Source organism: Atta cephalotes (assembly GCF_000143395.1).
Source record: "Atta cephalotes unplaced genomic scaffold scaffold00055, whole genome shotgun sequence".
NCBI lineage: Eukaryota > Metazoa > Arthropoda > Insecta > Hymenoptera > Formicidae > Atta > Atta cephalotes.
The window spans coordinates 1,189,037-1,215,623 of record NW_012130119.1 but is presented as its reverse complement, the minus strand read 5'-3'; the positions used below and the strand labels follow the sequence as shown (position 1 = coordinate 1,215,623).

At 31.3% G+C, this 26,587-nt stretch overlaps 1 protein-coding gene and 1 pseudogene across 1 annotated transcript in view; both read right to left on the bottom strand.

Annotated features, from left to right (window-relative positions):
• Positions 1-17,974: 17,974 nt before the first annotated feature.
• On the bottom strand, positions 17,975-19,035 carry LOC105623328 (annotated as a pseudogene).
• Positions 19,036-23,470: 4,435 nt separating this feature from the next.
• Positions 23,471-26,587, bottom strand: part of LOC105623327 — an 11,557-nt gene continuing 8,440 nt past the window's right edge. The window contains exons 4-5 of the mRNA XM_012204724.1: positions 24,327-24,418; positions 23,471-23,680 (exon numbers count right to left, since the gene is read on the bottom strand). Of these exons, the coding sequence (XP_012060114.1) occupies positions 23,471-23,680; positions 24,327-24,418 (302 nt within the window). The remainder of the gene's footprint in view (positions 23,681-24,326; positions 24,419-26,587) is intronic.

The following is a 26,587-nucleotide window of genomic DNA, read 5'->3' as shown; positions in this document are numbered from 1 at the left end:
GTGTAACTTCAGTACGTTTTTTAATACCGATCTGGAAAATAGAGATTTCAAGCTTTAAAATGCTTTTTTAAACAACTTTCTATGATGATTTTTCACTGAGTTATTGATATTTAAAGTTATTATTAAAAATTTGTGCTAAACTCATTGTTTTCGGCACTCAGAAATCTATAAGAATCACCTTGTCTGATTCAAAGTAATTAAAAAAAAATTTTTTTGTAAACTAATGTTATTAATTAAGAAAATAATCATAAAAATAATCAACTAAATAATCAAAAAATATCTGACACTAATTATTGAGTAATGGAATTATTTATTTGAAAAAGCCTGATTATCGATTATTCAAATAATTAAAATTATTTACATTCTGATTACTGATTAATCAAGTAATTAAAAAATTTAATCAAGTAATTAAAAATTTATTTGATTTTGATTATTTGATAACTTGATTAATCGGATAATTAAATATTTTTTTCTTTTGATTATTGATTAATCAATTAATTGAAAAATTTTCTAGTTTGATTAATGTTTATCTAAGTAATTGTTAATCAAAGCTAAAAATATTACTAATAATATATAATAATGTATGTACAGAGTCTGACTGAATAATATGTAAAAACGGGCACGTAATTCCTTATGAAAAAAAAAAAATACATAGAATAAAATTTTTCGATTTTCTGCTTAGTTTTCGAGAAAATCGAGTTTGGAAATCCACTGTGTATGCTATTGCGACTAAGCTATGATTCGTCGAGCGATGTATAATGTTTATAAATAACACTCTATGACATACGATGTCAAATACTCATGTCAGTTTTTATTCAAATATCACGACGATGAGATATAGATATATGAACAGGAAATGCGTCGATATGATCCGGGCTTGTAATGATAATTTATCCGCCGCTATTCACTACTACGATGTACTAAAAGGCGTGTTCCGCATCAAGAATGATCCAACAGGTGAAGCGAAGCCTTTCAGAATATGGATTTTTTGCAATTTTTCATCAAAATTGTGATCGTATTCGTATTCGAACGCTTATTGAAGACAATGTTTTGGAAGATATTAACAATAATCCTTGAATTAATTCTCCCTGTTCGTATATCTATATTTCATTATCAAATTTTATAAGAAAGTGGACACAAAATTTTAATATTATAAATTCAATAAAGAATAACGGTTCAACTAATTAAATAAATTAATAATATAATATAGGGCTATAGAGCTATATGAACCACTCAAGTTATTATGTGAATAAATTTATATCAATCAAATATATTTATATCAACAATCTAAAATTTTATAATTTCGTTTCGATCCCTATTGGGTTTTCAATGTTAATAATAATTTTAAAAAAGTTATCGGTAACTACACAAGATGTTCACATATTAAAATATAATGTAAAAATAACACATTGGCAAGAAGAATTGCAGGAAATGGCCTAAATATTGTACAAGCAGCTTTAAATCCGAACTTGATGTTAGTTGAATTCAAAAGTCGCATAATAATCGCATGAAATCTATTATATTTTGAACTTTTCTTCAAATTTACAATAGGTTGATACCATGAATTCAATGTAAAAAAGATGTATACAAGCTTCATGTTCCTTATATAACTACAATATAATTAACAAAAATAAATTTTTTGTTTTAATCGATTCGTTCTACAAACGGATTTATGGCATGCCGATGGAATCTAAATTATCTCCTATTATAGCAGAAATAGTTTTGCAAGATTTAGAAGAACAGGTTTTGAAGATGTTGTCATTGCAATTATCTTTATATTACCTTTATATTAGATACGTGAAAGACACATTCTTGCAGCTCGACAATCACAATTAAATTGCATTTTAGACTTTCAATTCGATGCACGAAAGATTACAATTCACATTGAGATTATGTAATAAATCGCACGAAAGGTTACAATTTACAATTGAGTATATTGTTATAAATATAGTTACTCACATAATAACTTGGTAACTTCATAGCCCTACATTATATTATTAATTTTTTTAATATTATATTTTATTATAAATATATTTTACTAGCTTTTATCACGGTTGTTCAATTATTTATTCAATTATTATAAATTATTCATATTTAGCGATATAAATTCACTACAATCGTTCCGAATATTGTGACGGTCAACATTCAAATGAGTCAAAGATAATACATAGTGTACAAACTAATAAGTAAAATGAATGATTGCCAACATATCAGACTGTTATTTAAAAATAATAAAAACAAAAACGACCCGCAATTTAAATCAGTGTAAATTATTGAGAATTGAGATGTATGAGTGATGTAAAAATTTTGTCCGATTGCAAATTAAGACTTTTTTGCAACTGAATATGTAACATTTACGTCGTTTGTACAAAAACCATTCCTGATCAACAATTTCTTTGCCTTCCCGATCAAAATCATGATTTAGATTTTAGATTCTGTGTTCCGTAATAACAGAATACTCGTGTTCCTTCGGATGTCATTGCAATGTTCCGAAATTCTCGTTCCGAGATTCTTTTAAAATCCTGCCTATCTGCCCGACATAGGAGGCATCGCAATTCTTTCAATATATCTTGTAAACTACATTCTTTTTTGCTTTATTAAGTAAAGATCTATGTGTTTAAAGATCTATGTCTTTTAATAAAAGAATTGAGCTCGTTCAGACTAAAAAAATGCAAGGTTAACATCAAGATCTTTAATTATGTCCTTGAATTTGTATGAGATCTCCGAAACAAATGGAACCATGATTTAAAAATATCTTCATTGAAAATATAATTTGTGTTTTGCTTTAAAGTTTTGTTACTCAAGGATTTTAGGCGCTCATTAATTATGTTAAAAATAAAATCATTCGGATAATCATTATTTAAAAGTATCTATATCTGCATAGATTTTTATCTGTTATTCAGTTGATATTGGAATTGTCAATTATTGTTAATGAATAGAATAAGGAGATTGAATTGTCTCTACTGTTTCGCCATAAAGAAGTAAAAATTTTACAACGTATTATATGTTCAGACATACTGATGATCCGGAAATAGGCCAAAACGTTTATGCGTAATAATTATACTATAGTTTTTCGATAATAAACAACTTTTATTTCGCATTAACAACCGCGCAAAAAACTCTCATTAGCCCTTATTTGTTATATTTTTTTACATTCTCGAGAGTTTTTATTTGTTTTATTTTATAAAATTTTTATTAACTCACCAAATTTTATCACGGATGCCGACGGATGTCCGACGTTAATGAATGATATGTCACTGGTGATGTGATTGTAGAATGATAAAATATACACTCACTTGATGAAACCTACACTCAGGGTGCGATTACATGTAGCGCGATACGCGTATTATATGAAGCGCGTGCCACTTACCGCGATACGCGTATTATATGGAATGCATATTATACACATGCCGTTTATCACACTTCATGTAAACACAGAAGGGAATAGAAGCAAACGACACGGTTTGCGTGGTTCCTGTGTTACGCGGTTATCTAGTTAATTTTTGTACCGTGTATTATTCTATTCTATTACGTACCATTCTATTACATGGAGCACGGTAAGCGGCACGCACGCCATGTAATCGAAGGGAAAATAAATAATCGCACCCGCACTTATCACAATGATCGCGGTCAGCAGATTCAGCTATTGCGGAGCGGATCTGTGAGCGCTCGCTGCTGATATATTCTTTTAGAATATTTTAGATTATTCAATAGTAGTGAGCGCTTATGGGAACAGCTGAATTAAGTCTACTAAACGCGGCCAATGAGTCGGCCAATAAGTAACACAAGTCGACACAAGTTATTCTACTCACTTCAAGTTATCCCTTCGAATGACGCGACTCGACTAAACTGAGAAGCGGAGCTCCGGTACCATCGAATCTTCGATTTGGTGGGGTAGGGCGTGACGGAGCCCCCCACCATGCCAGGTCAATATCCGGGTCGTTTACGGCATATGGAGAGGGTAACGTGGCAAGCGGCGACGAATCACCGTCGTGATATACCCAAAGATATAAGTGTCCGTGCGCGGTTGCGATTTGACGATAGAAGAGAGCGGTATTTCTCGCTGGGCGTTTATTTCAAGCATTTTTAAAATAATTTTTTATCGATCTCTTGAAAAGCAAATATGTATTTTTCCTACAGTCATTTGATTTATTTCAACGTAACACACGAATAATTTCAAGAATTATGTCAATCAAAATCCACGCCAGTTTCTTGCGAATTAGATTTATAAACATGGTACATAACGTCCATAGAATATCGTAAACAATTAATATCTCGTAAACTATCACGATTTGATGTGATTTATACTATTTATAATATATTAAATATATATTATAATATATTAAAAGACACATATTATCCGTATTGTTTCTTATTGATACATGTCGATTGACCGACGAAACATTTTCGATCACTTGAAATAAGCGCCCAGCGAGAAATTCCTCTTCTATCGTTCGAAACTAGCCGAATCGCAATCGCACATGGGCTCATGCTTTTGTGTGTCATGACTGCGATTTTTTAACTTTTCACTTTTTTCTAATTTTAAGAATAAGAAAAAGATGAAGAGTCAGTTAAACCGAGATTAATCTACATCTTGGTAGAAACGGGCTTAATAGTAGTATGTATCACAAGTTTTATATACATTTTATTAATCCTTAACTGGGCGCGCTTCCGGTCAAACATTAGCAGGCGCGCGCGCCATTGAGCGCGCCATCACAAATTTATTATTTAGGAGTTATGATAATTGGATAAATAATTGAACAATTGTCATAAAAACTAGTAAAAATAATATTTTTATAATAAAATATAATATTAAAATTTTGTGTTTATTTTCTTATAAAATTAAAAGTTTGGTTAGATGTAGCTGTAAAATTAAAAATAAAATAAAAATTAAAAGAATTACTAAAAAATAAAAATATTAATTTACAATCAAATATATAAGAAAATAATAACTCTACTTTTATAAAATAATGATATAAAATAAATTTTTTTTAAATAAAAATAGTATAAGTAGAGTTACTGAATTAAGGCTCCTTTGAGATAAATTGATCAATGAATTAATGCCTTTGTAAGCCATGCACTGGATCTCGGTATGAAATATATTTTCTTTATTTAATCTCTCATACAAATTCCAAACGTTTCGAATTCTTTTCAATAAATTTACATTTGCGAAATTGTGTGTTTCCTGATACTATACAATAATAAATGAAAGCATTACAATATATTATTAATAAACGCAAAACATTGCTTAATATTTAAATTAATATGTATATATATATAAGATTTAATTTAACTTATATGAATTTCGTCAAAGGTAATAAGAATGACATGTTAATAGAACGACAGTTATAACTCATGTAATAAAAAGAAAATGTATCGGTAAAATAACTAAACATAAAGAAAAAATTTTGTAAAGAATTTATGCATCTTCATTTATATTCGTGTTACTTCATACTGTTACTTAAAAATAATAAAAACAAAAACAGCGCAGTTTAAATCAGTATAAATTATTGAGAATTGAGATGTATTGGTGACGTAAAAATTCGGTGTCAGATTGCAAATTAAGACTGTTTTTTTGCAACTGAATATGTAGCATTTCTGAGATACGTTTGTACAAAAAATCTCCTGATTAGCAATTTCTGTGTCTTTCTAATCAAAATCATGGTTAGATCCAATCTATGTTCGGTAATAACACAATGATTACTCGTGTTCCTTTGGATGTCATTATGATGTTCCGAGATTCTCGTTTTTAAACCCTCCCTATCTGCCTGACATAAGAGGCAATCTTTGCAATATATCTTGTAAACTACATTCTTTTTTGCTTTATTAAGTAAAGATTTATATGTGTTTTAATAAAAGAATTGAGCTTATTCAGACCAAAAAATATAAGATCAACATCAAGATCTTTAATTATGTCTTCGAATTTGTATGAAATCTCCGAAACAAATGGAATCATAAACCATGACTTCTTAACAATATCTTCATCGGAAGTATAATTCGTGTTTTGCTTTAAGGTTTTGTTCTCACTCAATAAAGATTTTAGATTTGTTCTCACTCAATAAAGATTTTAGATGTTCATTAATTGTGTTAAAAATAAAATCATTTGGATATTCATTATCTAAATGATTCATTATCTAAAGATATCTATGCATAGATTTTTATCTGTTATTCAGTTGATATTGAAATTATCAATAGAAAAAGGAGATTGAGTTACTACTCTACCGTCTCGCCTGAAGAAGTGAGAATTTTACAACGTACGTTCAGACACTAATGATGGCCCGGAAGTAAGCCGAAACATTTATGCGTAACTAATTATACTATAGTTTTTCGACAATAAACGATTTTTATTTTCACACTAACAATCGCGCAAAAGACTCTCATTAGCCCGTATTTGTTTATGTTTTTTGACATTCTCGAAAGTTTGGTTGTTTTATTGCATAAAATTTTTATTAACTCATCAAATTTTGTCACGGATGCCGACGGATGTCCGATGTCAATGAATAATGCGATTGTAGAGGATGATGAAACACACACTCATGTGAAAATCTACATTCAGGGTGCGATAACATGTAGCGCGGTATGCGATACGCGACATAGAACCTAACTAGGTAATTACAAGAACCGCGCACAGGAATCGTGCCGCTTGCTTCTATTCCCTTCTATTACATGGACCGCGGTAAGCGGCACGCGCTCCATGTAATAGAAGGGAAAAAAAAACAATCACACCCGCACTTATCGTAATGATCGCGTTCAGCAGATTCAGCTGTTGCGGAGCAGATTCGTGAGCGCTCGCTGCTACTGGTTATATTCTTTTAGAATATTTTAGATTATCCAATAGTAGTGAGCGCTCACGGATTTGCTCCGCAACAGCTGAATGGGTGAGTCTGTTAAACGCCAATGAGTGACAAGTCGACACAAGTTATTCTACTCGCTTCAAGCTTCCCCTTTGAATGATTCGACTAAACTGCATAGCGGAGCTCCGGAACCGTCGAAGCTTCGGAGCCGTCAGTTTGATGGGGTGGCGTATGGTGGGGACCCTCCCACCATGCCAGGTAGGGGTGATTTACGGCATGTGAAAGGAGTACCTTTGTGTGTAGGCGGCAAGCGGCGGCACACAAAGATATGAGCTCATGTCTGTGTGCGGCCGCGATTCGGCGGTAGAAGGGAGCGGTATTTCTCGCTGGGCGTTTATTTCAAGCACTTTTAAAATAATTTTTATCGATCTCTTGAAAAGCAAATATGTATTTTTCCTATGGTCGTTGGTTTATTTCAATGTAATATACGAATAATTTCAAAAATTATATCGATCAAAATCCACGCCAGTTTCTTGCGAATCAGGTTTATAAACACGATACATTCATAGAAAATCGTAAACAATTAATATCTTGTAAACTATCGCGTTTTGACGTAATTTATACTATTTAGGATTAATACGATTACAATTTATTAAAAGATACATATTATTCGTATTGTTCCTTATCGATACATGTCGATCGGCCGAGGAAGCATTTTCGATCGCTTGAAATAAGCGTCTAGCGAGAAATTCCACATTCTTCTACCATTCGAAGCTGGCTGAATCGCGACCGCTTGCTTTTGTGTATCATGACTCGTTTAACCCTTCCTTCCATTTTTTTCAAATTTTAAGAATAAGAAAAAGATGAAGAGTTAAACCGAGATTAAAGTTAATCTACATTGGTAGAAACGGGCCTAATAGTAATATGTATCACAAGTTTTACATATATTTTATTAACCCTTAATTAGGCGCTCTTTCAAACGTCAAATGATCAAACGTTAGCAGGCGCGCGCGGCACTGAGCACCTCATCACAAATTTATTATTTAGGAGTTATAATAATTGAATAAATATTGAATCGTTATAAAAATTAGTAAAATATATTTATAATAAAATATAATATTAAAATTTTGTGTCTACTTTCTTATAAAATTAAAAGTTTGGTTAAATATAGCTGTAAAATTCAAAATAAGATCAAAATTAAGAGAATTATTAAAAAACAAAAATATTAATTTACAATTAAACATAAGAAAATAATAACACTACTTTTATAAAATAATGATATAAAATAAATTTTTTAAAATAAAAATAGTATAAATAGAGTTATTTTGAATTAAGGTTCCTTTGAGATAAATCGATGAACTAATGCCTTTATAAGCCATGCATTGAATCTCGATATCAAGTATAGTTACCTTTATTCAATCTCTTATATAAATTCCAAATTTCGATTCTAGTTCGGATTCTTTTCAATGTCATTTACATTTGCGAAATCATTGTATGTTTCCTGATACAATAATAAATGAAAGCATTACAATATATTACTATTCGTAATAAACGCAGAATATTGCTTAATATTTAAATTAATATACGTACATAAAATTTTATTTAACTTACATGAGTTTCGTCAAAAGTAAGTAATGAGAATGACATTAACAAAACGACAGTTATAACTCATGTAACAATGTTACTTGTTTTATAAAATTTTTATTAACTCACCAAATTTTGTCACAGATGTCAACAAATGGCCGACATAAATAAGTGATGTGATTATAGAGGATGATGAAACACACACTCACGTGATGAAACCTACAGGGTGCGATTACATGTAGCGCGATATGCGATACGTGATACAAAACCTAACTAGATAAAACTACAGAAACCGCGCACAGGAATCGTGCCGCTTGCTTCTATTCCCTTCTATTACATGGAGCGCGGTAAGCGGTACGCGCTCCATGTAATACAAAGGAAAAGAAAAATCGCACTCGCTCTTATCACAATGATTGCGTTTAGATTCAGCTATTGCGGATCCATGAGCGCTTGCTGCTATTGGTATATTCTTTTAGAATATTTTAGATCGTCCAATAGTAGTGAGCGCTCACGGATTTGCTCCGCAATAGTTGAGTCTGCTAAACGCGGCCAATGAGTGACACAAGTTGACACAACTTATTCTACTCACTTTAAATTCCCCTTCGAATGACGCGACTCGACTAAACTCACTAAACCGCGTAGCGGAGCTTCGGAACCGTCGAAGCTTCGGAGCCGTCGACTTGGTGGGATGGCGCATGGTGGGGGCCCTCCCACCATGCCAGATAGGGGTGATTTATAGCATTTTACGGTATATGGAGGAGTACATCTTTGTGTGTAGGCGGCAAGCGGCGGTACACACAAAGGAAGGGCTCATGTCCGTGCGGTCGCGATTTAGCAGTAGAAGGGAGCGGTATTTCTCGTTTATTTCAAGTGACCGAAAATGTTTTCTCGGCCGCTCGACGTGTATTGATAAAAAACAATCCGGATAATATGTAACTTTTAATAAATTGTAATCATATGCCCCTTCCATTAATCTTAAATAGTATAAATCATATCAAAACGCGATAGTTTACGAGATATTAATTGTTTACGATTTTCTATGGATGTTATATATCGTGTTCATAAATGATTCGCAAGAAACTGACGTGAATTAATCGATATAATTTTTGAAATTATTCGTGTGTTATGTTGAAATAAACCAACGACTATAGGAAAAATACATATTCGCTTTTTGAAAGATCGATAAAAAATTATTTTAAAATTGCACGTCGAGCGGCCGAGGTAGTATTTTCGATCGCTTGAAATAAGCCCAGCGAGAAATACCGCTCTCTTCTACCGTCCGAATCGCGACCGCACACGGACATGGGACATTCATGCTTTTGTGTATTTCACGGTCCCACTTGCCGCCGTACCCCTTCCATGCCGTAAACGAGCCGGATCTGGCATCATTGGGTGGGGATCGTTTCTAGAACTCGTAGACTATCGGGGACGAATAACGAGTCGTCCAAGTAATTTGTTACCGCCCCTTGAGACACAGTCAAGTATAATGATTGACATGTGCAAACTGTATTAAGAGGTAGTCTTACATGACTGCATGCTTTCCAATTGCTTGACACATCTTGACATAAACGTAGCAAATTAATTCACTTATTTTCAGTATTAATAAATAATTTATCTTTTTTAATTACATATTCTTTGTTGTTGCGATAACCTCATAATCTTGAAAGAATTAAATAATTTATTAACATACTGAAAATATGAAAACTGATTTAGATTCAATTGCACCAATTGCTGTAATCGCCGACACAAACTACACATCCATATCACCGAGATACTATGGATAATATTAAAAACGTCAGTTCTAGACTAAATTTTCGTGATTATCAGTGGGGTGCCGGGGACTCGGGGATAATTGAAGAACGATGACATTGCCGGAAATTAATAAAAATTTACATAAATTGACATAAATACTTCGATATTTATTATTAAATTAATGATTTTTTATTAAATATATGTTGTATAAATAAGTATTTTTAATGCTATAATATCTTGTATATTACAAAAAATTATAATTTTTTCTCTTTCAATTATCATCTCTATTGATAATCAAACTCGGATGATAACATTAAAATCACAATTTTAAATAAAAATCAAGTATTATTAAGTTTTAAACATATATACATATCTACGAAATTAATAAATCATGAAATTAATACCATATTATTAGTTTCTTATTTTTCATCACTTAAATTTTTACAGTCACGCGAACTTCTATAAGCATCTATCGTCTTTAATAGTATATTTTGTCGAGACTCAGCTCGAGGGTGCTAGTCGGATGTGTAGCGTTGCATCGATGATTACGGCGATTGAATGCAAATCGTTTTTCATATTTTCAGTTAATGAATAACCCATACAACACAGAAATTTGCAGCAACATTGCAAAAATGTTGTAATATTGCAGCTGTAATATCGCTGCAGTATTGTAGGAATTGTAATATATTAGACATATTATGGCGCAAAATTTTACAAATCTTGCAGCATTGTTAGATTGTTACTGAGTTAAAACACATTTTGGTTTTTGAGCAATAAACTGCTGTCGTATACGGAAACATGTTAATTACGTTATATGATTGTTAATTATTTCATTTATTTACGCACGGCAAAATGTGACGTGATAATCAATAACATGTTGAGAATTGTTGACTTATTGATTATATTGCGCGTCGCATTTTGTCTGCGCTCAATGAGCAGGAGCTATTAGGAATTATAATATTCATTGTACTACTTGTTATCACCATGCGACAAGATTTTTCAAACTTTATAATTAACTCTTATAATTTTTTGAAATATATGGATTTAAAATTTCTTTCAATATGGCAAAGAAGAAATAGAAAGCGTGGAGTTTCTTATTATTTTCATTTTTCATCACATATTTAAGAATATGTACAAATAAGCGTACCTGCATAAAGTGTAAAATATATATTTGCAAAAAAATGTAAAATATGTATGTACATATGTAAAATTTTAAAATATATATACGTATATACCTGCATATCAAATTTGCAATTAAGTATAAAATATAATAATTATATAATATAAAATATAATAATTATATGATATATATATTGATTGGCTCTTCTTCTGCATTTTTTTATTTATATCACAAATTGTATTTCAAAGTACATTCAGTAATAATCAAAGAATTATTTTTAATAACAGTTACAAATACATTGTGCTGCAACATTGTTACAGTCTTACAGCGCAATCTTGCTGAAAGCGAACATTTTTTATGGCATTGCAACAATGTTGCAAATACATTGCGTAATCTATTTACAATATTACAACATTGCAATGAGACATATTTGCAATCATTTTGTAATCTTTCTGTGCTGTATGGGTATTTAATTCTTTCAAGATTATAATCAAGATTATTGTGACAACAAAGTTATATGTAATTAAAAGGATTAAATTATTTATCAACACTGAAAACACGTGAATTAATTTGCTACGTTTGTGTCAAGATGTGTCAAGCAATTGAAAAGCATCCAGTAAGTTGCTAACATCCCATTATCCCAATGCTTCGCGACAATCAATCAGAAGCATCACTAATTATAGGGTGCTTTCCAATTGTTTATCACGTTTCAAACACAGGAATACACAAAGTGTAGCATGATTCAATTGGAACAGAATATGTACGCTGTGCGATTTCGATCCATTTCGAATAGAATTAGATTAAATGTAGCTCCGTCTGTGTAATTAAATAAAAAAAAGTAAAAGTGCCTTTCACTCAACTTCTTCAACTTCATAGCAGCCGCGATTAACATCATATAATTGTCACTAGAAAACACAAGCTTACTAGCAGCCTAGAGGTCTCTTAAAAGTAGAGATCAGTCAATGCCGACTCGATCCGTGATTGGTTCTGCTGCCATGTTGTTGTGAAATCGGATGTGAGAGTGAGAGAAGCGAATATGAAAATAAGGGTGAAATCATACGGTGCGTACATTAGGACTGCGGAATTGTGAATGCGTCATTAAAACAACTAGCGCTATTCCGCATTTTGCCTTAGATGTTACGGAATAGAGAGTGCACCATTGTGTCCTAAATCATAAAGGCCGTAAAGTCTAAACTCCTTGTAATAAATCGACGTATTTTGAAAGGTTAAAATAATTTGATGTTGATTATGTTATATAATGTTGATATGATAGAATCGCATAATGTTGAGACGAATGAAAATGACAAAATCTAAATGCATAAATGTAAATATCAAGATCAAAAAACAATGACACAATACGTGCGACTTCAACGTGTCCTGTTCATAACGCGAAAAAATGATAGTAAATGCGCTAAAGTAATTAAAAAAATTATAAGATTGTAAATATTAATTATAAAAATACTGCAACAGTGATAATTTATTTTTACAATTTGAAAAATTATATTTCATTTTAATCAAATTATTAACATAAAGTTAATATTTTAAATTATATTCTTTCCGGATGCATCTTTGATGCATTCTCTATTCCACAGTTCTATTACGCACCGTATGATATCACCCTAAGAGAAGCGACATCAGGGAATCGATTCTGTATTTTGAAACAAGGTGAAAATTACAAAAGTGAGCGAATTTACTTAGAATATTGATCATTTCATTGGTCAACCTAATAAATTTGCTCACTTTTGTAATTTTCACCTTGTTTGAAAAAAATACAGAATCGACTCCCAGCTTGCTGTCAAGATTCTTGTCGAAATTGGTGTTAATATATTGGCGCGCATGTCCAAGATTATGTGATTTCCGGTTTTACAACATCATGCCAGACTTTGACCGAGCTTTATTTCTAGGATTTTTAAGTAACCACCAGCTGAGTACAGATGTGTGGTATAGTGTTAGCGATAACGGGCAATTGGAACGCAATTTATGCACGATGTGCAATGCCGTGTGCATGAAAATGTCTAGGGATATTGCAATTGGAAAACATCTAATGGCTACGTTCAGCAGAACATAACAGTTTTGCAACCATTCATGATTTTCTACTGAGATAGGATCATTTTTCTAGATCTAAAAATATAATCCAATTATTCAAAAGAAAATTTCCAACAGTTGTAAAATAAACGTTCTGCTGAATGCAACCAGTGCTGCGTTTAGCGGACTCAACAATTCTTTCAATCATCTAATCAGCATTTCAGATTTGGAAGGATACATCAATAACAGCGAGCGCTTACTCAACTATTGCTGAACGCAACTATTAATCGCGACCGCGAGTACATTCCGTTTCACGCATGCTGCATCATTTATTCTTGTTCATCGAATGTTAAACAAGAATAAATGATGCATTATGCACATCATACGTGAAACGAAATGCACCCCGCGTCAAGCTCTGGTATAATGTAAATCAGCGATCGTTTTGTACTATCTATTATCCTTTTGAGCAGATATTTGTTTTGTTGACGGTGTTAAAAAATTTTTAACATGGAAAAAGTCTATATGACCCAGAAAGAGATAAACTACTCCCATTCATCATCAGAATAACATCAGAATGAGAAATCATAAGACTCAATGAGTCTTATTCTTAGATTCATATTTTCTACAGCGTAGTACGATTGTCTTAATGACATTCATATTATAGAGATTGTTCATTCACAAAACTCATTCCACTTTCGCCCTCAGAATCCGCAAGATAATGGAATGGCAAATATCGTGATCGTGGTGGATTTTAAGTGGAACGTACCCATGAGAAATATATTTATTATGGAAATATATTTTATTATGGAAACGAAACGATCTTGAAATAACCTCGATCGTTACATCAGTTCGTTAGCATGGAAAAATATTCATTACAGTATATCTACAAAATATTCCGTATTTTAATAATTTATATATATATAAATAAATACTTTTATTACAAAAGGAACAATTAAAATGCAGTTATTGGTGCTTAAACAAACACCAAATTAAGTAATTCATGCTTTACGGATACTTTATGATTTCAATTTTTGCCATGTTATTTCTTTGTACAACATTTTGTTGTTTTTTAAGCAATTTCTGGATTTCCTATAGCAATCTTCCGAGTAATTAAATATGTTTTTATTTTTCAGCTTGTTGTAGACTAAACCATTATTATGGAAAAAATTGAATAATATGCTGGAAGATTATGTTAGCAATGCATTTTAAAATACATAATTTATCAAAAAAAAAGAAGATATTTCTTTTTAAAATGTGAAATATGAAAATGTTTGTTTTTTAATATGTGAGCTCGTGCATGAACTCACGTACATTATATTACTTTTACATTATATATTTTATCATATTTTAATAAAATTTTTGAATTATTTTCTGATATTTTCTGTAGAAATTTTAACCTAGAAGTGAATTGTCAAAGTCACTTCACTATCAAATTGGCTTTAAAGTATTAAATAATACATGACTATCATTCGCTATAATACAAATCTTTCATCTCCAGATAATATCTCAGGCGTATTTATAAAGATATACAGGATGCGTTCCGACTGCCAATGCTGAAACTATACAATATATGTTACATGCGTTAAATATTTTAAGCACTGGCAGTGAATATCGGAATGCACCCACAATAAGAATCTATAAGGTTTTATCAAAAGACAATTAAAAAAAGACAGAAATAATAATAAAGTATTACTTATTTTTATAATTATATTATAATAAAGTTTCAATATATTATTTTTTATTATATTAAATTTTTTACTTATCAAATGATTGTATTTTTCTTAGAAATTCAACTTCAAGTTATTTTTTTCTAGTTATGTAAAATTTATATTTCTATTTCAGATTTTACACGTAAATCCTCCTTCATTAGCATTAATTCAGCTTTAGATTGAATCATAGAAATTGGTTGCATCTTACAACGCTTATTATAGGCATTCTTGTCTGTCTTGCCCGTTTTACAATTTTCTTTTTTACGATCGAAATTGCAGAATTGCTGTAGGGTTTTCATTTTCCTTCGAATATGTTTCAGAAATTTGGAACACTCATGGATTCTCTGTTGTTTCCCATCATTGCAGATTTGGTTATGGAAGATTTAAAGAGCAAAGCTTTGGAAAGATTTGGAATTGAGCTACCTTTTTATTTTAGCTATATGTAGACGACTGCTATTTCTAATCACTTAATCAAAAATTTTTAGAGATATTTAACTCTTTTCATTCAAGATTGCAGTTTACTTTGGAGGTTGGTGATGACCGGTTGAATTTTTTTGATGTGACAATAATTAATGCGGAAAATTAGAATTTAATCTTTATTATAAATTAACTTTTTCGGGGAGGTATCTCAGTTTTTTGTCTCTTCATCCTCTTTCACAAAAAAGAGGTGTTGTTATGAGCATGGTAGACAGAACTTTTTTACTATCTCATTCAAAATATCATAGGGACAATTTTAATTTTATTATTAAGACTTTTTTGGACAATGACTACCTTATTAATTTTATTTTTGACATGATCAATTTACGATTAAGATCTCTTTTAAAACATAATATCAAACTTGTCTTCATTTCAATATATCCTTTTCTTAATATTTATACTTGTTTTTTAAATTTAAATACACAATCCACAAATAGTGGAAATTCCAACAGAATCATCAGCCAATGTTTTTAGTAAAATTCTAACAGAATCATCAACCAATATTTTTAGTAACACATTCTCAAGAGCAAACGGTAATCAACAAATATTTAATATTAAAATTTACATCCAACTGTATTTAATTAAGCAAACAATAATTTTTTACTGCATTTATTTAGTAATTTATTTAGTTATTTATTACTAATTGTATATATATTATATATACAATTATATAATTGTATATATATTAAAATGTTAAATTAGTGATATTTATAATGTAAATTGTACGAATTACAGATAGGCTTACTTGCAAACATTGCAAAGAAATTATTGATTCATTTGAGGTTTCACATAGATGTTTTATCGAAAAAGATGTTTTTACAAATGCGAACCAAACACTTAAAATAGATGCTGATGATAATCAATAGCATCAGTTACAAAATAAATGAAGATAATCCATTAAAAAATGAAATGACGCTATCAGAAAAAAATCGACTCCAAAAAATCAAGTATATTACATTGTTTTCCCTGTTACCATAGAATATACTTCTTCTAAATATTTCCCTTGCTTTAATTGCTATTTTATATAAATAATATCAAAATAAATATTGCAAATAATTACTTAGAATAAGATATTTATTATACATAGATGCTGTGTGGAACAGACTCAACACTGGTTCTAAATTTGCATGAGGCAAATCTGCAGATGCTGGATAATCCAAAAAAGAAAACCGTATGGACCGCTATATCAGATGGTTTAAAACAATTTGATATTGAAATATAATTTTTTATATTTTGTATTTTTTAAATATTTTATAAATATTTTATAAATATTGTACCAAATATATATATATACATAATTTATAAATTTTCATTTCTTCCTAACAGATGTCAAGTCAAATCAAATGGAAAATAAATGCACTTATAAAAAAATGAAAAGAATGTGTTGATAATAATACAAAATCAGGAAGAAACCCAATATCATTTGAGTATTAAAATCAAATGGAGATTTTTGACAAGGACAAAGAGGCGTCATTAAGTTATATTCGGCCATCTAACCTTCCAAAAAAACTACAATTAATCCAGATTTGAAAACTAAAACTATAGAAATACGGTCAGAAGTTCTAATTGTTGCTGAATGTCACCCAAATGTTTTAAGAACAAGAATGCCACAAATTGATCCGAAAGCAAGCATTAATAAAAAAAAGAGCTCGCCCGCTGCATGGATTCAATAATGTTAAAGCAAAGCTGCAATTAAAAAAACAATGATTTGAACATTTGCATAGTGAAGAAAAACGACAAATACAACGAGATATTAGGCTTGTTAAACTTCTTACGAAAAAACAGAAGCAGTGAATTTAAAACAATGGCAACTCCAAATGCAAGAAATAGAGTAAAAAAGAAGTAAAAAAGATGATAGTCAGCAACGTTAAACTAAAAGCCAAATATCGTCAGCACGACGAAATAATTGCAATCGAAAGAGAAAAATATAAATTATTACACAAACTTTTAAAAGATAAAGAGAATATAGAACAGTCTGTTGCTAACTCTGTAAATGATTCGGATGATGCTTACGATGAAGATTGGAAGTATTGAAGACTGAAAACGTTTGACATTTTTATATTAAGTTTTGTTGCTTTTTTAAAAAAACCTTTGTAATCGTTATTATAAAGCGTACATTTAAAAATATTTATAGAGTGAACATATGTTCGATCTAATGTGATAAAATAATCAAAGTACGAGTACAAAATCTGAAACTTTATTTTATTTTTATTAATATGCAGGCGTTACTAACATTTAATAGATTATAAATGTTAAGCAAGTTAAGATTGTTATTAAGTTGTGATTAAATAAGATTTGTTATGTATTGAAATAGAATATATAATATAATAAAAAGTTGGTCATCATATTCAATAAAATTCATTTAATAAAACACAAATACGTACAATGATTTTTTATAATGTAACTATGTACTAATAAATTTCAATCATTGTAATCAACGTAATGTCTCTTCTTTATGGAGATTGTAAATGTTATATGCGCATATGTTACTTTATACTTCAGGAAATAATTCTTTAAATAGTTGTCCTACGATCTATCCGAATATCATTGATGTTTTCATGATCAATGATATTTTCATCCATAATTACGTGATCATCACTATCTTCATTTATTTGAAAATCATCATTTCATTATCAATATAAAGGTTGTGCAGAATACACGCTGCTATATTCGTAATAAATTCCATATTTCTGTACTCCGAAAAGAGTTTATTTGACAAAATCATTTAACATGTCAAATGCTCTTTCAACTGCCATCTGAGTAGACGAATGCAAAGAATTAAACTCTGTTTGCTGAGGTGTTAAATGACCATTGTCTCAAAATAGTGGAATAAGCCATGATAACGACGGATACGCAGAATCACTAAATACAAATATACCATATCATTAGAAAATAATAATTCTTTATCTTCATTCGTTATTTCATACAAAGTCGACCTTCTCAATACACGAGCATCATGCAAGGATCCAGATTCACCGCAATATACGTTCGTAAATCGCATATCAGAGTCGACGATTCGCTTGATGGAAAAAAATTTTTTACGATTATAGTATGGTATCTCATTTACCAACGGTTTCTGAATACGAATGTGACTACAATCAATCGCTCCTAAAACTTGTAGAATTCCTTTTTTTTTTAAAAAAAAACCTTGCGCATACTGTCGAAATGTTGTGCTATTGCAGTCATCTAATCACATCATCCGATTTAATAAAATCCAAGCAATTACACACCATATAATACGGAATAGAGGAGATAGAAACATCAAACCGATCTGATTGTTCTTATTGGCTCTATATTAACTATAAATCACAGAAATATTAATATACTCAGCTTTATTGAAATCGGTTTGTTCCCGTACAAATGATTTAGCATAAGCACAGATGTTTCAAATTCAACTGTAACTGTAGAATAATTAATAAGATCAATTATATTTATCATTAAAAGTAAATAAATATCGAATATAAGAATGAAACTATTACTTATGTAAATGTGCATAATTACCAATAAGTCAAAATATTATTTACCTTGACAATCGCAAGTGTTCCTTAAATTCCTGTTTTGTCCAAGATTCCATAACTTTTATTAAACTGTTCCACACGACCGTTTATGCGCAAAAAATAAATATTGCATTAGTGGAAAATATAATGTACTATCTCCATCATCTGTAGTGCTGTCCACTTCACAATAAGTGCTTGCAAAATTAGAGCTACTGCTAAGCTATGTTGTTTCCATATAAACATAACCTTTCATTTCCACATCTACATAATTATTATCGATTTACATAAAATTATCAACTATTTTTTTTACGTTAAATAATATTATATTGACATTTTTATCAAAATTGTTTGTTTCTATATAGTTTTTCTTTTTCTTCTTTTTTTTCTTATTTATCCATGGATAATGAGAAGATATACGACCAGAAAGTTCTAGTTGACTAGACCATCTATTGGGGTTTTATTGAAACACATGTGTTTCAAGGAGCACCCTGACACTGTGCCACAATTTGTGTCGTAGGTGGAAAGTCACCCAATGACTGGCGCCAAGTTAAATTCTGCTAATGCAATGTTAATTTATTACTAATAACTTTAATGTGCTTAACTTAATTGGTAATAAATGATTAATATTGCTACGATCATTTTTTAGTCAAACATTTAATCTAAACAGGCACCAGACGACACATAAGAAATAATAAACAAATTACAAGTGTCATCATTGCAGAATAAATTTCACAAGAACAGATAATTTACGTCGACAAATAAAGGCGAAGCACTTATTTTTCTATACTAGATCTCAAGAGTATACATAGAGGCGAAGAACGATATCTTTACAAGATATGTACTTTAAAATTACCATTAGTGTTTTTTCAATTATTTCTCATTTGATTGGTTTTTCATTTTTATAATATTTTCTACCATAAATAAACACAACAAAACACAATTTTTGTACATTCGTGTCAAGATAATTGCTCGTATGTGTATGTATACAGAATGTCTAATAAGAAGCATAACAGAATCTTTTTTATAATTGATCAAATGAAATCAGTTTTACAATTTTCACAATAAGTAATAATTAATTTTCTTTCTGTTTAATCCGCTCTGATCTGTTCGTTGTGTTCGATCTGATAAAGAATATTACATCTTAAATATCTCTGTAGATATATATATATATATATATATATATATATATATATATATATATATATGTTTATATAATTATGCACATATAAACATTTGAGTATTTAACATTAATATATTATATTAACATATATTTCATGCTAGTCACCGATAATTCACACATCTTGAGTGGACAAGTTGTCTAAAATGGACATGATACGAAACGGAAATTTTATTTTACATATATCAATTATTAATAGGATTCGGTCTTATTTCAAATAAATTTATTTAAAATATATATTTTAAATAAAGAAAATATTAAAAAGTTGTTTAGTATTTATTATTTTAAATAACTTCTGGTGACATATTTCTTATTTAATATTTTTAATAAATTTAAATAAAATGACAAAATAAACCAAATAATTTTTATATTGTTTAAAGCATATTTAATACAAGAAAACCTCTATCTTAAAATACTCATTTTTAAAAGAAGCATATTTATCTTTTTGTTATTTTTGCGATATTTTAGATATAAAGTCGAGTTCTTTGATTTTTAATTTATTCATTATTCGCAGATTTAAAATTCTCAAATTTCGTTACTGCTTCCATAAACAATTTAAAAAAATTTAAGTAAATATTGACAACAAACCCACTTCCAATGATTTCGATCTTTATATATATGGTATGTAAAAGGTATATATTGTCAAAGTAATCCATTGCCTTGAGTAATCTTCGGAAGATTTTAGCCCGCATCACTATTCGTATGTTCAAAAGTTACACACAACAAAAAAACACTGACAATTAATGTTGTATTTAACTATAGATTTTAAATTATAACTATCACAAATATAATATCCCCACAATAATATCCCCACCTTCCTCTCTGCCTTGGGGCGTACGACTTCCTGAGCGAAGTAATTTCCATCTCCCCCTGCCAAAAAGTACATGACATTCTATGTGAACCAAGATCCATCTTACAGTCAGATAAGACTTAAATTAGGTTAGAATTAAATCGGGGGGAAGGGGAGAGATACAAGAGGATGGACAGACTTCATCTACACGCCTCTTTTTACTTCTGAAGCGAAACGAGATCAAACAACGATCTCTAGATCGCAAACAATAACCAACGCGCCTTGCAGCTGTAAACACGCCATGTTAGTCTAAGCAATGCCACACTAGTCTAAGCAGCGCCACGTAAGCGCAATAGGGAAATCGGTACGCAGCCACGCGCGGTATTTGAATGACTAAATTTTTTCATTCATACTAACAGATTTTATACACTGCCCTTGAAAGGATCTTTCAACAAAACAAGTGACCGCAATTGACAAAAAATAGCATATTCAAGAGCAAAATAATTAAAAAATAAAAGTATATCTAATGTGAATAGTAGAAAGTAAATTTCAAGTGTCATAACCAGACCTTAGTCTTCAACTGACACTAGACAGAGACAAATAATTCATAAATGTTGCATACGCACTGTGACGATGCGATCTATGATAGCCTTGTCTAATTGGAGGTAATTTCTTGATTTATTCCTAAAGACTATAATAACGGAGAGGTATTGTTTTTTTTGAAAACATCATTTGGCCGATATGTATAGACAGCTCGTTTACCTGCCACTTGTTATGTTCTTGACACTGCTGAAAATATTCATGTATAACTCTTCCAAAAGTATTGACATAGTTGCTGTATATATCATCGCAATATGACTTACGGGTATCTCTTCCAGAGATGGCTCGTGATAATACACGAAAGAAGTATCTATCAAAAAATGTCCCGGAGTTAGCGAGACTAAATCGATAGAATCGAATGAAATCGAAGTGAGAGGACAAGAGTTTGGTATTGCTTCAATTTAGATAAGTAATATTACCAGCTCTTCATATTTCAGGTTGATTTCTTGTTATATGAGCTAAATATCGCTTGATCGGCTGCTTCTTATTTATAATGGTATGATGCCTTAGGCAGTATAAAGTGTCAATAAACTCCTAGGCTCGCTACCTGATCTTGAATTTTTTGTTACTGAGTTAGCTCGTTTCGGATTAACTCTGCTAATTTGTTTAGCTCGCGTTCGACACTTATCTACGAAATTTTAAACCATCATCAAAAATCAATTGTATTATCTTGATCATGATTGATGGAAAACTGCCTGCTGTTGCTTGTTCAGAAACGTTCTGTCATAGATTGGACGATGTTCCTTCGTGAAGATAAAATTTCTTGTTTTTGATTAATCGGATGAACACATTTGAAATTTTACACGTTTGAAATTTTCCATAAATCGGAATGTGTTCGCAATCCGAATGAGGTTAGCGAAGTTTGAATATCGATAAATCAAGCTCATGTGTACTAACTGCTTATGTGTATTAACTGCTACTGCGGTAATAACCTTGAATTTTTTTCAGAGATGTTCTCCATATCAGGAAGATAAAGGAAGAGCTCTTTGAGATCAGCTCTCCTTCAGTCATGGAAGCTCTGATCACTAGATAGCTAATCGAATTAGAAAATTTGATACCCGTGACGGGTCCGCAGAGTTATCCTCACTACGTATGTGATTCCACTCTGATGGATCGATGTTAATTCCTATATCTTCCTGAGTGTGCCATAAAAGTTGACCATGATTGATTGCACGATTGCAGCCATGATAATTACTACAATTATCTATTATTACAATTGTAATAGATAATTGAAAGTTATTTGACATGTAAAACATTTCGAAATTTTACTGATGAGTTAACAGCAATGCACATAACTCGAGGCGCAAGAATGACAAATTCTTTAACACTTGGCACTACTCTCAATTTAGAGCAGAGTAGGTGTGCGCAATAGACATCGTTGAAGTGGTGCATAAATAAATGCATGCTCCGTATGTGATTTCGTTTGAGAATTCACACAATTTCAAACATTGTTTTGCAGTGCTGACAAGATGAGGAATGCTTATGTTATTCAGTTCCTACAATTCTGTTTCAAAACGCTTTCATTTGGTATTCAATTCCAAGGGAATCGATTCATTTCAATTAAGCTTGAATCGCCAGAGATCCTGCATGATCGAATAATGTAACTGTATCCAACAATTCCAATGGATCGAAGATTAGAAAGATGCGTGATAAGATACTTCATTTGATAAGCACTTCAAAAGGAGGCAGATTGATGGACGAGTATTTGAATATATTGACTTGACAATCCCATGCAATGGGTAGCGTCGATTTCTCAGAATCCTTATCGGAGGTTATGATAAATTTTCTTCGTTTAACTGAGGAATACTGGTCTTGGAGATCATTTTCTCAACTCAAATTTTCCTTCTTGCAGTAATGTGGTAATCTCCCTCTTGATTGATAAAGCTTCTTCTAGTGCATCTGCTCCGGTAACGAGATCATCTACATAAAAGTCTTGCAATGTTATCTACGACGCTCTTGGATACCGATCTGCATTGTCCTCCGCTAATTTTTTTAGGACTCTGGTTGGCAGAAACAATGCTGATGAAGTGCCATAGATAAGAGTGAGCAATTTAAAGATCTTGATGGGCTCCTCTTGGGATTCTCGCCATAGAATACGTTGCAATGATGTTTGAGTTAAATCGACCAGAACTTGCCGATTTTTACTATAACGCGCCTATAAGAGCAATTTTCAATGTTCGGAATCTGACTAAAATGAAAAAAAGATCTTCTTGTAGGCCTCACCATTAATGCATTAGAGATAGGCCGGTAGTTTAGTTTTGCATGAATCGTCGAACACTATCCTGAACTTCGTAGTGGAGCTCGTATCATTTCTCACAGCATGGGAGATAAAAGGATGGATAATTATGCTAGTATCGTGTGAATTTTCATCCCTCTCATGTAGTAAGTATGTATCAAATATGTATATTCCTGCATGTACTTCCCATATTTGGCGAATACAAGAGCGATGAGTCGCTTCTTCGATGATATGAAGCGTCTTAGAGCGATGTTCCAAGTCCCAAACTGTTTAATTTGCCTTATCCTGTTCGCAGCTTGACGATAAAACGTCTGTCATTGCGCTTTATGCTTTGCAAGAATAACTCTTCACAGGCCTTCTCTTCAGGGAAGAATGGGTTAGTACTAGTTAGTACTAATATAGTTCAGGGAATCTTCAGGGAAGAATGGGTTAGTACTAACATAGTTCCACCTCCAAAAACCAATTCAACGTATGTCTCAATTCATCTAATATTAAATGAAAATTAAGAGAAAGACTGATCTAGTTATTTTAATGTGATACTGAAAATGATCCATCCAAAATGTACCTTTTGCAGCGTCGGCTGAGTTTTCGATTGTTTAATTTGACTCGAACAAATAAGCCTCCAAAGGGACTCGGCTTCTGAAATATCAACGCTAGCTAGTACGTTAAAATTAGGATTAATGGGAGTTTTATGTGTTTTAGAACAGAAACTTTGCATGAAATGATATAAATGATATAAATGATTGATATGAAATGTTACGGTATGTCATTTTTGGAAAGACAACGTAAGTCATTTTCTCGCAGAAATTATTAAAACGCGATTTGACGCAGATGCTAACTATCTTATTAGCGTAAATCACTTCATTCATGATTCTCATGACAATATCAAGAGATCGCTCCTAAAGTTTTAATCTACTAATTCTTTCATTATGAAATTCATTTGGAAGGCGCTATCAAGTAATACACGATATGAATAAATCTGATTATCAGAATCATATATATCGATGACCGCGGATAGATAGTAGAACATTTAAAGAACAATGACCTGACATACGTGCGTGGCGATTGCAAGTGGAAGATTGGTAACTTGACACGATGCTTAACACAGATTGATCGGAACTTCAACACAGTTGTATGCAACAACGTGTTATATTTCTTTTGCTGCATTTCCGGTAGATACTTGAACTGCTTTCGTTTGATGCGGGGTTGATCATAAGCAATTAAGACAAAAGTGCGTTTTTCACGGCCTTAACTCTATCTTCAACTGATAAATTGAGGAAATCTTTACAATGGTATATTGTATAATATATTGAAGATCAATGCCTGCTTGCGCTATGTGAAGCACTATTTTCTTTTTGTCAGAGACCTATGCCTCTCGCTTTGTAGTTAAGCACGATGTGATTTCGTTAGTGTAAAATAAATGAGACAACTTGCGCAAAATGTATTGTGGGTGATCCACGTTGCAAATACAAAAAAATGTGATTTTCTTGACCAATTAAAGAATGCTTCAAAACAATTATAGCGTGAAGTGGATCACATCCTTTAAACTCCATATGAGATATTTACCGTAACTCACGCTGTACAATGACTAGCTTGCTCAATGGTTTACATAGACGAACAATGGAAGACGCATAATTAGCGTGCTTTGTGCTTAGAACATACATACTAGAAAGACTATAAGCGACTGTTGTGATAATCTGTCTTCGTCTGGATGCTTTACCATATGCGTATGCGTCGATTATTATTACTTAATGTTTAAGAATATTGTATTATCACCATTCTCACCTTAAAACATACACATGTACATTCAAAGCTCGCGCAAGCGCACAGCAAACAAGCTTTCAGACAAAGACAGGTAGATGGAGACATTTTTATTACATTAGTTAGATACGGTATGGCTCTTTCAGTATGTATGTTCTAAGACAAAGTTGATAAAAAACATGTTTTGAACGTGTTTTAAACAGTTCAAAACATGCTTAATTGATGTTTTTCATATATTTTAAATACAATATGTTTTTTTTTATAGTATTGTTTAAAGCATATTTGAAACATTAAAAACATATTCAAGAAAAAACACAATATGTTTTATTCTTAAAAGAAAAAACATTAGTCTTTACCATCAACCCTGATTCTAAGACTTTGCGGCTGTAAGCACGCCATGCTTGACCTGAACAGCGCCACACTAGTTTAAGCAGCGCTAGAAAAATCTAGCGCGATAGAGAAATCGGTACGCTGTTCTGTCACTCACGGTATTTGAACGACTGAATATTTCCACTCATACTAGCAGACATTACGCGCAGATACTTTATCTAATTATTCTCAGTGTGGAAAATTACACTCCTAGGTAGGGAAGGAGATAAGATGGACTTCGCATGGAAAGTCATTAATTGCTGTAAACAGGGAGGATGGGGGAAATTTTGTGTTCTATTTATAAAACTTATTAATTAACTTTTTATAAATAACGAGCGGGCTAAAATCTTTCGAGGATCATCTAAGGCATGACTTTGACAATAAATGTCAAAATCGAAGTCATTGGAGTAAGTCCGTAGTTTTCAATATAATTCAATATATATTATAAAATTTTATGTAATACACTAATTTTTAAAGAAGTGAAGTTTTCTTAGGGTTCTTATTACGGTAATTTATTTTCATCTAAAATTAATTCCTTGATTCCCTGACTTTTTCCATTTTCTCTGATCGTAAACGACTCTGATAATATTCTCTTTGTAACAAATAAACATTTGAAATCAAAGACTTGTTTATAACAAAAACAAAAGACATCAATTATTTCAGCTGCTAAAATAAATCCGATAAAAGACAAAGAAC